The 13,216-nt window shown below is 56.3% G+C and overlaps 1 protein-coding gene across 1 annotated transcript; it reads left to right on the top strand.

Moving 5' to 3' along the window:
- Window positions 1-306: 306 nt before the first annotated feature.
- Window positions 307-13,017, top strand: LOC139240231 (pleckstrin homology domain-containing family O member 1-like). The gene is made up of 4 exons (XM_070868712.1): window positions 307-666; window positions 2,148-2,294; window positions 10,245-10,385; window positions 12,549-13,017. The coding sequence occupies exons 1-4, from the start codon at window positions 637-639 to the stop codon at window positions 12,768-12,770; spliced, it is 540 nt and encodes a 179-aa protein (XP_070724813.1). The 5' UTR covers window positions 307-636; the 3' UTR covers window positions 12,771-13,017.
- Window positions 13,018-13,216: the final 199 nt, after the last annotated feature.

The following is a 13,216-nucleotide window of genomic DNA, read 5'->3' as shown; positions in this document are numbered from 1 at the left end:
CTACTGTCTGAGGCTCAGCCAGACTCTGCTATCCTATTTGACCCTGAGCTGAGCTTCCGACCCCATATCCTTTCCATCACCGAGATGGCCAATCTCTGCCCCTGCCCATCTGCAGCTGAAACCTTCATCCCTTTTGTTACCTCCAGACTCGTCTATTCCAATGCTCTTGTTTTTAATTGATCATTTTTGTCGAAGGTTAGCAGCCCCTGAGACAGACTGTGAGCTCACAGCCAGCAATGGGTTAACATGGACTTCCTCTGACAGGAGCAGAAAGCCGGCCCCCACACATTGGTTTTTATAAGATGAGTTAGAGGCACACAACGAGAGGAAGGAAGATATATTGCCGGCCAGCCATCCAGACATCATGTGTGGGGAACAAGAAATGTAATCCTGATGCAGAGCGAGGGACAGAGAGAGAAAGAGAGGCAGAGGGACAGGAGGCAGGGGCAATCACCGAAGAACAGACAAATAAAAGCAGAGAGAGAGGACTAGAGATAGAGACAGGCACAGAGGGAGGGAAGGAGAGACCCGAGGTTGCAGGAGAACTCGAAGGGAAACAGATAGCCGGATCCCCGGTAACGTTGGAGCAGCGATCCGGGGGCCGCCGGAGCTCGGAGCCCGCTCTGGGGCTGGGGGATGATGAAGAAGACGCTGCCGAGTAAGAGGGTGAGTGTTGTTTACTGGGGCTGGGGGTCCAGGGATGTGGGTCTCGGGTGTGTCTGGGTCCTGGAGCCCAGATCTGTGTGCCAGGGGTCCAAGGGCTAGGGTCTGTGTCCGTGTCTGGGGGTCCAGGGGTCTGGTGGTTCGGGGGGCTTGGGGTCTGTGTCAGGGGTCTGGGTCCGGGGGACCAGATCTGTGTGTCGGGAGTCCAAGGGCTAGGGTCTGTGTCTGTGTCAGGGGTCTGGTGGTTCGGGGGGCTAGGGGTCTGTGTCAGGGGTCAGGGGTCTGGGTCCGGGGGACCAGATCTGTGTGTCGGGAGTCCAAGGGCTAGGGTCTGTGTCCGTGTCTGGGGGTCCAGGGGTCTGGTGGTTCGGGGGGCTTGGGGTCTGTGTCAGGGGTCTGGGTCCGGGGGACCAGATCTGTGTGTCGGGAGTCCAAGGGCTAGGGTCTGTGTCTGTGTCAGGGGTCTGGTGGTTCGTGGGGCTAGGGGTCTGTGTCAGGGGTCTGAGAGCCCAGATCTGTGTGTCGGGAGTCCAAGGGCTAGGGTCTGTGTCCGTGTCTGGGGGTCCAGGGGTCTGGTGGTTCGGGGGGCTAGGGGTCTGTGTCAGGGGTCAGGGGTCTGGGTCCGGGGGACCAGATCTGTGTGCCAGGGGTCCAAGGGCTAGGGTCTGTGTCTGGATCCAGGGATATGGGTCTCGGGTTAGTGTCTGGGTCCGGGGGCCCAGATCTGTGTGTCGGGGGTTCGAGGGCTAGGGATCTGGGTCTGGGAGTCGGGGTCTGGGTCCAGGTTTCTGGGGGCTAGGGGTCTGTGTCAGGGGTCTGGGTCCAGGGGTCTGGGTCCAGGGTTCTGGGTCTGTGTCAGGGGTCTGGGTCCAGGGTTCTGGGTCTGTGTCAGGGGTCTGGGTCCAGGGGTCTGGTCTGGGTCCAGGGTTCTGGGTCTGTGTCAGGGGTCTGGGTCTGTGTCAGGGGTCTGGGTCCAGGGGTCTGGGTGTGTGTCAGTGATCTGGTCTGGGTCCAGGGGTCTGGGTCTGTGTCAGGGGTCTGGGTCCAGGGGTCTGGTCTGTGTCAGGGGTCTGGGTCCAGGGATCTGGGTCTGTGTCAGGGGTCAGGGTCCAGGGGTCTGGTCTGGGTCCAGGGTTCTGGGTCTGTGTCAGGGGTCTGGGTCCAGGGTTCTGGTCTGGGTCCAGGGGTCTGGGTCCAGGGATCTGGGTCTGTGTCAGGGGTCAGGGTCCAGGGATCTGGGTCTGTGTCAGGGGTCAGGGTCCAGGGGTCTGGTCTGGGTCCAGGGGTCTGGGTACAGGGGTCTGCCCTACTCTCTCCCGTGTTATTTAGATGACGCAGACCCGGAGCACAGAATGACCGGGATATTTTTAGGGATGGGAAGCGACAATCTGACCGATTATTGACTGCTGCCCTCCGGCTCCCTCTCACCCTCTCACTGAGGGAGATGTCCCTCCCTCACACTGCTCATCTCTCTCATTATTCAGGGAGGCCAGGAAGGCGGCCAGCCGCCCGGCCAGCCCGAGAAATGTGGCTGGATTCGCAAGTACTGCGGGAGAGGAATATTCCGAGAACTCTGGAAAAACCGCTTCGTGATCTTAAAGACGGATCAGTTGTACATCTCGGAGAAAGAGGTAGGATCCGGGGATCAGAGCGCGGTCCTGAGGCACAGGGAGGGGACCTGAGGCACAGGAGAAGGTCCTGAGGCACAGGGAGATGGTCCTGAGGCACAGGTTGGGGTCCTGAGGCACAGGGAGATGGTCCTGAGGCACAGGAGAAGGTCCTGAGGCACAGGGAGATGGTCCTGAGGTACAGGGAGGGGTCCTGAGGCAGATGGTCCTGAGGCACAGGGAGGGGTCCTGAGGCACAGGAGAAGGTCCTGAGGCACAGGGAGATGGTCCTGAGGCAGAGGGAGATGGTCCTGAGGCAGAGGGAGATGGTCCTGAGGCACAGGGAGGGGTCCTGAGGCACAGGGAGATGGTCCTGAGGCAGAGGGAGATGGTCCTGAGGCAGAGGGAGATGGTCCTGAGGCACAGGGAGATGGTCCTGAGGCAGAGGGAGATGGTCCTGAGGCAGAGGGAGATGGTCCTGAGGCACAGGGAGGGGTCCTGAGGCACAGGGAGATGGTCCTGAGGCAGAGGGAGATGGTCCTGAGGCAGAGGGAGATGGTCCTGAGGCACAGGGAGGGGTCCTGAGGCACATGGAAATGGTCCTGAGGCACAGGGAGGGGTCCTGAGGCACAGGGAGATGGTCCTGAGGCACAGGGAGGGGTCCTGAGGCACAGGGAGATGGTCCTGAGGCACAGAGATGGTCCTGAGGCACAGGGAGGGGTCCTGAGGCATGTGGAGATGGTCCTGAGGCACAGGGAGGGGTCCTGAGGCACAGGGAGATGTCACTAAGGAAGAGGCAGTGCAACAAAAGTTCACTAGATTGATCCCTAGGATGAAAGGATTGTCCTACAAGGAGAGATTGAGTAGTTTGGGCCTATACTGTCTGGAGTTTAGAAGAATGAGAGGTGATCTCATTGAAACATACAAGATTCTGAAGGGGGCTTGACAGGGTAGATGAAGGAAGGATGTTTCCCCCGGGCTGGGGAGTCTAGAACCAGGGGTCACAGTCTCAGGATAAGGGGTCGGCCATTTAGGACTGAGATGAGGAGAAATTTCTTCACTCAGAGGGTGGTGAATATTTGGAATTCTCTGCCCCAGAGGGCTCAGTCGATGAGTGTATGCAAGGCTGAGGTCGATAGATTTTTGGAGTCGAGGGGAATCGAGGGATACGGGGACAGTGCAGGAAAGTGAAGTTGAGTTTGAAGATCAACCATGATCTTATTGATTGGCAGAGCGGGTTCGAGGGGCCGAATGGCCGCCTCCTGCTCCTTTTTCTTATGCTTTGAGGCACAGTGGGATTGCAAACTCTCAACACTGTCGCAGAACAATATTCTCGAGCTGGCTGACTGGGGGAATGGAGAGCCCAGTATGATGCTGATCCCCACAGAGCAGGGAGGTCCCTGGTATAACTTGCTGCTCAGTGCCCTTTGGTTGGGGGGGCGGGATTTAGGCAGGTTGTATGCTCCTGTCCAGCGACCCCTCCTCCCTTGCTAGCTAATATCAGGTTGGGCTTTGATTCCCCCTCCTGTCTGAGTATTTGTGGACCGACACCTGTGGACCTTGAAAGCTGTGGCTTCAGGGAGGAAGAGGAGTTTGCGGAGGAAGTTTTTGAAACTAGTTTCAGACATAAAAGGGTTGATGTTCTGGTCGTGAGCGTCACTCGAACTCAGTACAGTCCTGTGATGACTGTTCACTTCCTGTTCAGGCTAATTTAAGAGGCAGCGTGATTGCTAGTATGGCCCAACATTGTCAAAAGATGTGTTTATATTCACGTGCTCCATCTCTCCTACGCTCTCCATCACTCACTCCATCTCTCCCACACTCACTCCATCATGTGTTCCATCTCTCCTACATCCTCCATCACTTGCTCAATCGCTTCTAGATCCTTCATCACTTGAACATCTCTCAGAATTCTCCCTCAATTGGCCATTTGTTGGCATGTTTTGAGATTTCCCAGAGTCTGATCCTTACTGAACTTTCACAGTTCGCTTAAACGCGATGGGGATGGGTTACAAACTGAAGAAAAGCTTTTCTTTATCGAGAGTGAAAAGAACAGGAAAGAAGACAGGCAGATCATAAAGTAGTGATTAGGCGCTGCCAACTTTGGGTTATCACTGGTTAGATGATGACAGGCTGGGATTTTAACAGCCAGTAGATTGTAGGACGAAGCAGCAACTACATAAGAACAGAAGAATTAGGAACAGGAGTAGGCCATCTAGCCCCTCGAGCCTGCTCCGCCATTCAACAAGATCATGACTGGCAGAGATCAGTAGTTCCTAGGTTGGAGATAGCCTGGAGTATCTGCAGCTTTGAAGGAACAAGAGGAGGTATTTCTGTGGCACATTGACACAGTAGCATGGATAAAATAGATGGAAGACTGAAATTGAGAGAGATTGGGGGTGAAAGATAGATTACTGATCAGAAACACAAATTGATGATGCAACTCTGTAAAGGCATTGGATCCCGTTACTCTGAGGTTCGATGGACATCCGCTACATGATGTCATGTAGCGATAGTGAGGCCATTCTGGATTGGAAACCCTTTGCTGTGAAGATCTGGCTCAGGGCAGCACTGGAAACTTCTGAGATCTTTATATTAATGCTGATTGTTTCAGCAACAGTGCTGGTTAAAAATGTTCAGCCCGAGGAATAAATTCCAGGTGTGGGTTGAATCCAGGAGTGAGATCACTCCAGGTATGGGTTAAATCCAGGAGTGGGGTCACTCCAGATGTGGATGATTCCAGGTGTGGGTTAAATCCAGGAGTGGGATCACTCCAGGTATGGATGATTCCAGGTGTGGGTTAAATCCAGGCGTGAGATCACTCCAGATGTGGATGATTCCAGGTGTGGGTTAAATCCAGGAGTGGGATCACTCCAGGTATGGATGATTCCAGGTGTGGGTTAAATCCAGGCGTGAGATCACTCCAAGTATGGATGCCTCCAGGTGTGGGTTAAATCCAGGAGTGCGATTACTCCAGATGTGAGATAACTCCAGGTGTGGGTTAAATCAAGGAGTGGGATCACTCCAGGTGTGAGATGACTACAGGTGTGGGTTAAGTCCAGGTATGGGATGATTTCAGGTGTGGGTTAAGTCCAGGAGTGGGATCACTCCAGGTATGAGATGATTCCAGGTGTGGGTTAAATCCAGGAGTGGGATCACTACAGGTGTGGATGATTCCAGGTGTGGGTTAAGTCCAGGTATGGGATGATTTCAGGTGTGGGTTAAGTCCAGGAGTGGGATCACTCCAGGTGTGGATGATTCCAGGTGTGGGTTAAATCCAGGAGTGGGATCACTCCAGGTGTGAGATGACCCCAGTGTGGGTTAAATCCAGGAGCGGGATCACTCCAGGTATGGATGACTCCAGGTGTGGGTTAAATCCAGGAGTGGGTTAAGTCCAGGTATGGGATGATTTCAGGTGTGGGTTAAATCCAGGAGTTGGATCACTCCAGGTGTGAGATGACTCCAGGTATGGGTTAAATCCAGGAGTGGGATCACTTCAGGTGTGCGATAACTCCAGGTGTGGGTTAAATCCAGGAGTGGGATCACTTCAGGTGTGGATGATTCCAGGTATGGGATGATTCTAGGTGTGGGTTAAGTCCACGTATGGGATGATTTCAGGTGTGGGTTAAGACCAGGAGTGGGATCACTCCAGGTGTGGATGATTCCAGGTGTGGGTTAAATCCAGGAGTGGGATCACTCCAGGTGTGGGTTAAATCCAGGATTGGGATCACTCCAGGTATGGATGACTCCAGGTGTGGGTTAAATCCAGGAGTGGGATCACTCCAGGTGTGGATGATTCCAGGTGTGGGTTAAATTCAGGAGTGGGATCACTCCAGGTGTGAGATGACTCCAGGTGTGGGTTAAATCCAGGATTGGGATCACTCCAGGTATGGATGACTCCAGGTGTGGGTTAAATCCAGGAGTGGGATCACTCCAGGTGTGGATGATTCCAGGTGTGGGTTAAATCCAGGAGTGGGATCACTCCAGGTGTGGATGATTCCAGGTGTGGTTTAAATCCAGGAGTGGGATCACTCCAGGTGTGGATGATTCCAGGTGTGGGTGAAGTCCAGGAGTGGGATCACTCCAGGTATGGGATGATTCCAGGAGTGGGATCAGTCCAGGAGTGGGATCAGTCCAGGTGTGAGATGATTCCAGGTATGGGATCACTCCAGGAGTGGGATGACTCCAGGTGTGGGCAGTAAGTAGATCTCCATCTACATTAAAGGTATTTTATTGTTGCCTCTGCTCGATCTCCCTTCCTCTCCCGAAGCTGCTGGCTCTTGTTGGGGATCAGGTTCCTGCCTCCCTCCCATAACCGCTGCCCCCCCCACCCACCCCCGTGACCATTTTCTGCTTGTGAACGTCAGCAGACTATTCATCTGTGAAAGGACTGCAGCCGACCCTGACCTCCAGACAAACGCTTTGCCGGCAAGGATCTCGTCTGATTTCTCATCTCCTTGGCCCAGGGATTCTGAGGACAATTGTCGCCCCAACTGCAGCCCTGGGTGAGGTGTCAGCTCAGCACAGACCAGTGATTGAAGCTGGCACCCTGTGATCTGTATGGATCAGTACAATGCATTTACTATCACATTGGGGGAGTCTCTGGTCATTTCTGCACAGAACACATTGGCATCTAGGATTCAAGGTGCAGGAGGGGAGGAGGAGCCAAGTGCGAGGGAAACAGTTGATTTCGAACCTTGCAGTTTAACACTTCCTGTCTTGCTGTCTGTACAGCTGTGGTTTCACTCCATCACCACAACTGCATGAAAACTAGGTGCTGTGCATGTAGATTAGTGCTGGGCTGTGACTCACAGATCCCACAGCACCGCCACTGAATGAACACACAGTGTGCACAGAAACACACTGCACAACATATACACACAGTAGGCGCAAACACACGCGCACATGCACACACACACACACAGAGTGCGCACAGAATCACACTCATGTACACACACACAAACATCACCAGTTCAAATAAAAATAGACAACAGTAAAAAATCAGGAGGTAGAAATGAGTTAAAAATGCTAAAAGTGACTCATTATTTATCTTTAAAAGGCAGATTGTGACAGTTGCTCTTTGATAAGATTTCACTCCAGGTTTGATAAGCTGTGTTTAAGAAGTATGTGTTGGCTGACAGACTCTAACCCGCACATTTACAAACCACACTGGTACGGCTAAATATAACTGCAGCGCCGAGAGGCAGAGCCACACGGACACGGCACCACAGTCTCCCAGTACCTGCTCCCCTTGTCCCACTCACCCTCACTCCAGAACCGGGCTTTAACCTCACATCCATGGTCACTTCTCCAAAGGGGAAGCAGACTTCAGTCAGAAACACTGCAAAGGGCAAAGGTCCATTTAACTGAGGTGCACTTGCTGCAGGATAGAGCAGTCGACCCCTGACCTCTGCACGCATTGGTCGCAGACAGTGGTGGAGGGGAGACCGGTGGAGACGGTAGGTCGTTGGGTGAGAGGTCGGTCGAGGGTGATAGATGGGGAGGTCGTGGGGTAGGGGGAGGTCAGTAGAGGGGAGAGGTCGTGGGGTAGGGGGAGGTCAGTAGAGGGGAGAGGTCGTGGGGTAGGGGGAGGTCAGTAGAGGGGAGAGGTCGTGGGGTAGGGGGAGGTCAGTAGAGGGGAGAGGTCGTGGGGGGGAGGTCAGTAGAGGGGAGAGGTCGTGGGGGGGGAGGTCAGTAGAGGGAAGAGGTCGTGGGGTGGGGGGAGGTTGTGGGGGGAGAGGGGAAGTTCGGTGGGGGGGGAGATTGTGGGGGGGGGAGAGGGGAGGTCGGTGGGGGGGGAGATTATGGGGGGGGGAGAGGGGAGGCTGGTGGGGGGGAGATTGTGGGGGGGGGGAGAGGGGAGGTCGATGGGGGGGGAGATTGTGGGGGGGGAGAGGGGAGGCTGGTGGGGGGGAGATTGTGGGGGGGGGGAGAGGGGAGGTCGGTGGGGGGGAGATTGTGGGGGGGGGGCAGAGGGGAGGCCGGTGGGGGGGAGATTGTGGGGGGGGGGAGAGGGGAGGTCGGTGGGGGGGAGATTGTGGGGGGGGGGGGGGAGAGGGGAGGCCGGTGGGGGGGAGATTGTGGGGGGGGGGAGAGGGGGAGATCAGTCGAGGGGGGGGGGAGTGGGAGATCAGTCGAGGGGGGGGGGAGAGGGGGAGATCAGTCGAGGGGGGGGGAGAGGGGGAGATCAGTCGAGGGGGGGGGAGAGGGGGAGATCAGTCGAGGGGGGGGGAGAGGGGGAGATCAGTCGAGGGGGGGGGAGGGGGAGATCAGTCGAGGGGGGGGGAGAGGGGAGGTCTGTGGGGGGGGGGAGGGGGATCAGTCGAGGGGGGGAGAGGGGGAGATCAGTCGAGGGGGGGGAGGGGGAGATCAGTCGAGGGGGGGGAGAGGGGGAGATCAGTCGAGGGGGGGGAGGGGGAGATCAGTCGAGGGGGGGGGAGGGGGAGAACAGTCGAGGGGGGGGGAGGGGGAGATCAGTCGGGGGGGGGGAGAGGGGAGGTCGGTGGGGGGGGGGGGGAGGGGAGGTCGGTGGGGGGGGGGGGGGAGATCAGTCGAGGGGGGGGAGGGGGAGATCAGTCGAGGGGGGGGGGGGGGAGATCAGTCGGGGGGGCATGTGCCAGAGACTGTGTGAGAGAGTACATAAATTCCAGCTCTCGGTTTCCATTTCACGGTTTGCTTTTATCTTCATGCAGCCGAGGAATGGATCCCGATTTAGCCGGAGGGGAAATCCCAGGATAACTCCTCACTTCCTGTCTTTGTCCTAGTTATTAATTCCAGGAACACACTTGAGTTTTCCAAGGCTGCAATTCTCACAGATCTTGCGGCTTCCACATGTTCTGGGAAACCGAGCAGTTCGAGGGTTTTCACCTCCAGGGACAGACTCCACACCTTTGGTTCAGGACTGGACTGGGCGCTCGGACTCTGACCCTATTATAGAATCATAGAATGGTTACAGCACATCAGGAGGCCATTCGGCCCATCGAGCCTGTGCCAGCTCTCTGCAATAGCACTTCAGCCAGTCCCATTCCCCAGCCCTTTCCCTGTAGCCCTTTAGCTACCTATCCAACTCCCTTTTGAAAGCCACGATTGAGTCTGCCTCCAGCACCCTCTCAGGCCGCGCATTCCAGATCCCAACCACTCGCTGCGTAAAAAAGTGATTCCTCATTTCGCCTTTGGTTCTTCTTAAATTACCTTAAATCTGTGTCCTCTGGTTCTCAACCCTTCCGCCAATGGGAACAGTTTCTCTCGATCTGCTCTGTCTAGAACCCTCATGATTTTGAACACCTCGATCAAATCTCCTCTCAGTCTTCCCTGCTCCAAGGAGAACAACCCCAGCTTCTCCAGTCTCTCCCCGTCACTGAAGTCCCTCATCCCTGGAACCGTTCTTGAAAATCTTTCTTGCCCCCCCGATCACTGAAAGTGTTGGTGGGGAAGGACTCCTCCTTATGGTACTGAGCCGTACTTGTTGTTGGGTCCCATTACTGGGAGTTAACTGATCTTAGCCAGGGGACAGCTACACGTGGCCTCGAGGTGACGGGGGCAAGAGTTTTAGTAATGGTTCCTAGTCTATTAACAAGAAGTCAGGAGGCTGTCCGCAGTGTGTCACAAATTTAGCTCCCCTCCCACGTCATGTGGGGCTTGTATGTCAGTCCCACTATAGGATGGCTGTAGCCAACCTTACAGCGATCGTCATATTCCCAGTCCTGAGCAGATAGTGCGTGCGGCTGTGCGGTGAGGCCAGGATGGCCGGTGACGCCCCCTACAGTTGGATATCCTGCCCATGCTCACACGTGAGGAAAGGTTACTTGGGAGAGGTGCGGCCGGCCCCCGGTGAGTGTCAGCACCTTCAGGGGATGGGGGGGGGGGGGACAGAGAAAGAGAATGCCATGGGGCCGGTTTCAGAGTGACGCTGAGGGGTGGGCGAGAACAGACGGATCCCCTGCCTCAGCTCGTCCTGGATGTTCCTATTCACAGGTGAAAGACGAGAAGAAGGTTCCGGACAAGTTCGACCTGACGGACTACGAGAAATGCGAGGAGTTGCGCAAGTCAAAGAGTCGCAGCAAGAAGAACCACAGCAAGTTCACACTGGTCCGCAACAAGCAGCCCGGTAACACGGTGAGCCCCTCCGCTGATCGCTGGCAGAACCCTTTCACCAAACCCGCTCCGTTCCCGCCCACCCCTCTGGCCTGTAGCCCCTGTGGCCGATCAGCAGGAGCATGGTTTCCCGTCGAGGCCACTGACAGGTGACTCACCTTGACCCCTGCCTCCGAAATTACGCACTGGCCCTCGGCACGCAAGTCCCGCATTCTTGACAAGACTCGGAGGGGTGCATCCAATCGGGCTGTGTATCGCCCAGTGTTATTGTGCTAACACTCATTTCCTTCAGCCGTGTCTCAGTGGGCAGCACTCTCGACTCAGAGTCAGAAGATTGTGCGATCAAACTCCACTCCACAGACTGGAGTATATAACCCAGGCTGACACTGAGGGAGCGCTGTACTGTCAGAGGGGCAGTACTGAGGGAGCCCCGCACTGTCGGAGGGGCAGTACTGAGGGAGTGTTGCACTGTCGGAGGGGCAGTACTGAGGGAGCCCTGCACTGTCAGAGGGGTGGTACTGAGGGAGCGCCGCACTGTCGGAGGGGCAGTACTGAGGGAGTGCCGCACTGTCGGAGGGGCAGTACTGAGGGAGCCCTGCACTGTCAGAGGGGTGGTACTGAGGGAGCGCCGCACTGTCGGAGGGGCAGTACTGAGGGAGTGTTGCACTGTCGGAGGGGAGGTACTGAGGGAGCCCTGCACTGTCGGAGGGGCAGTACTGAGGGAGCCCTGCACTGTCGGAGGGGCAGTACTGAGGGAGCGCTGTACTGTCAGAGGGGCAGTACTGAGGGAGACCTGCACTGTCGGAGGGGCAGTACTGAGGGAGTGTTGCACTGTCGGAGGGGAGGTACTGAGGGAGTGTTGCACTGTCGGAGGGGCGGTACCGAGGGAGCACCGCACTGTCAGAGGGGTGGTACTGAGGGAGTGTTGCACTGTCGGAGGGGAAGTACTGAGGGAGTGCTGCACTGTCGGAGGGGCAGTGCTGAGGGAGCGCCGCAGTGTCGGAGGGGCAGTACTGAGGGAGCGTTGCACTGTCGGAGGAGCAGTACTGAGGGAGTGCCGCACTGTCGGAGGGGCAGTACTGAGGGAGTGCCGCACTGTCGGAGGGGCAGTACTGAGGGAGTGCCACACTGTCGGAGGGGCAGTACTGAGGGAGTACCGCAATGTCGGAGGGGCAGTACTGAGGGAGCCCCGCACTGTCGGAGGAGCAGTACTGAGGGAGTGCCGCACTGTCGGAGGCGCAGTACTGAGGGAGCGTTACACTGTCGGAGGGGCAGTACTGAGGGAGTGCCGCACTGTCAGAGGGGCAGTACTGAGGGAGTGCCGCACTGTCGGAGGGGCAGTACTGAGGGAGCGCCGCACTGTCGGAGGGGCAGTACTGAGGGAGCACCGCACTGTCGGAGGGGCAGTACTGAGGGAGTGCCGCACTGTCAGAGGAGCGGTACTGAGGGAGCGCCGCACTGTCGGAGGGGCAGTACTGAGGGAGCGCCCCACTGTCGGAGGGGCAGTACTGAGGGAGTGCCGCACTGTCGGAGGGGCAGTACTGAGGGAGTGCCGCACTGTCGGAGGGGCAGTACTGAGGGAGCGCCGCACTGTCGGAGGGGCAGTACTGAGGGAGTGCCGCACTGTCGGAGGGGCAGTACTGAGGGAGTGCCGCACTGTCGGAGGGGCAGTACTGAGGGAGTGCCGCACTGTCGGAGGGGCAGTACTGAGGGAGCGTTACACTGTCCGAGGCGCCACCTTATGGATAAGACATTAAACCGAGGCCCTGTCTGCCCTCTCAGGTGGATGTAAATTTAGCGGGTTATTATTGTTGTTTGCGGGAGCTTGCTGTGCATGAATTGTCGGCGCGTTTCTTACGTTACAACAGTGACTACACTTCAGGATGTTCTTCATTGGCTGTGAAGCACTTTGGAGCATCCTGAGGTCGTGAAAAGTGCTGTATAATGTAAGTTTGTTCTTTGCCCCACAATACCACACTTCAGTTTAAATACAGCATGAATAAATATCTGTAGAATATCCTATGCCCCCCACCGCAGACCCTGCCCCAGGCTGGTCCAGGCTGTCAGTGGTCACCCGCTATGTTAGGGTAACTGCAGTACTCCTGTTCGGTGTCTGTCTCAGTGCGGTGTTAGTATTGTCCTTTCCCCATCACTCACTCACTAACCTTGTGCATCTCCCTCCAGTCACCAAACCTCATCTTCCTGGCGCTGAGCCCTGAAGAGAAGGAGTCATGGGTTAACGCACTGAACACGGCGCTCGGCCGGGCAAAGAACCGCGTCCTCGATGAGGTAACAACTCTCACCGTCGCTTTATACATGGGGGCGAGCACCAGGACTTCAGCAAAATGTAGAGGGAACTTTACTCTGTATCTAACCCCGTGCTGTACCTGCCCTGGGAGTGTTTGATGGGACAGTGTAGAGGGAGCTTTACTCTGTATCTAACCCCCTGTACCTGCCCTGGGAGTGTTTGATGGGACAGTGTAGAGGGAGCTTTACTCTGTATCTAACCTCCTGTACCTGCCCTGGGAGTGTTTGATGGGACAGTGTAGAGGGAGCTTTACTCTGTATCTAACCTCCTGTACCTGCCCTGGGAGTGTTTGATGGGACAGTGTAGAGGGAGCTTTACTCTGTATCTAACCCCCTGTACCTGCCCTGGGAGTGTTTGATGGGACAGTGTAGAGGGAGCTTTACTCTGTATCTAACCCCCTGTACCTGCCCTGGGAGTGTTTGATGGGACAGTGTAGAGGGAGCTTTACTCTGTATCTAACCCCCTGTACCTGCCCTGGGAGTGTTTGATGGGACAGTGTAGAGGGAGCTTTACTCTGTATCTAACCCCCTGTACCTGCCCTGGG

The sequence above is a fragment of the Pristiophorus japonicus genome, chromosome 30 (genome assembly GCF_044704955.1).
Source record: "Pristiophorus japonicus isolate sPriJap1 chromosome 30, sPriJap1.hap1, whole genome shotgun sequence".
Classification (NCBI taxonomy): Eukaryota; Metazoa; Chordata; class Chondrichthyes; family Pristiophoridae; genus Pristiophorus; species Pristiophorus japonicus.
This window is presented reverse-complemented; position numbering and strand designations above follow the sequence as displayed.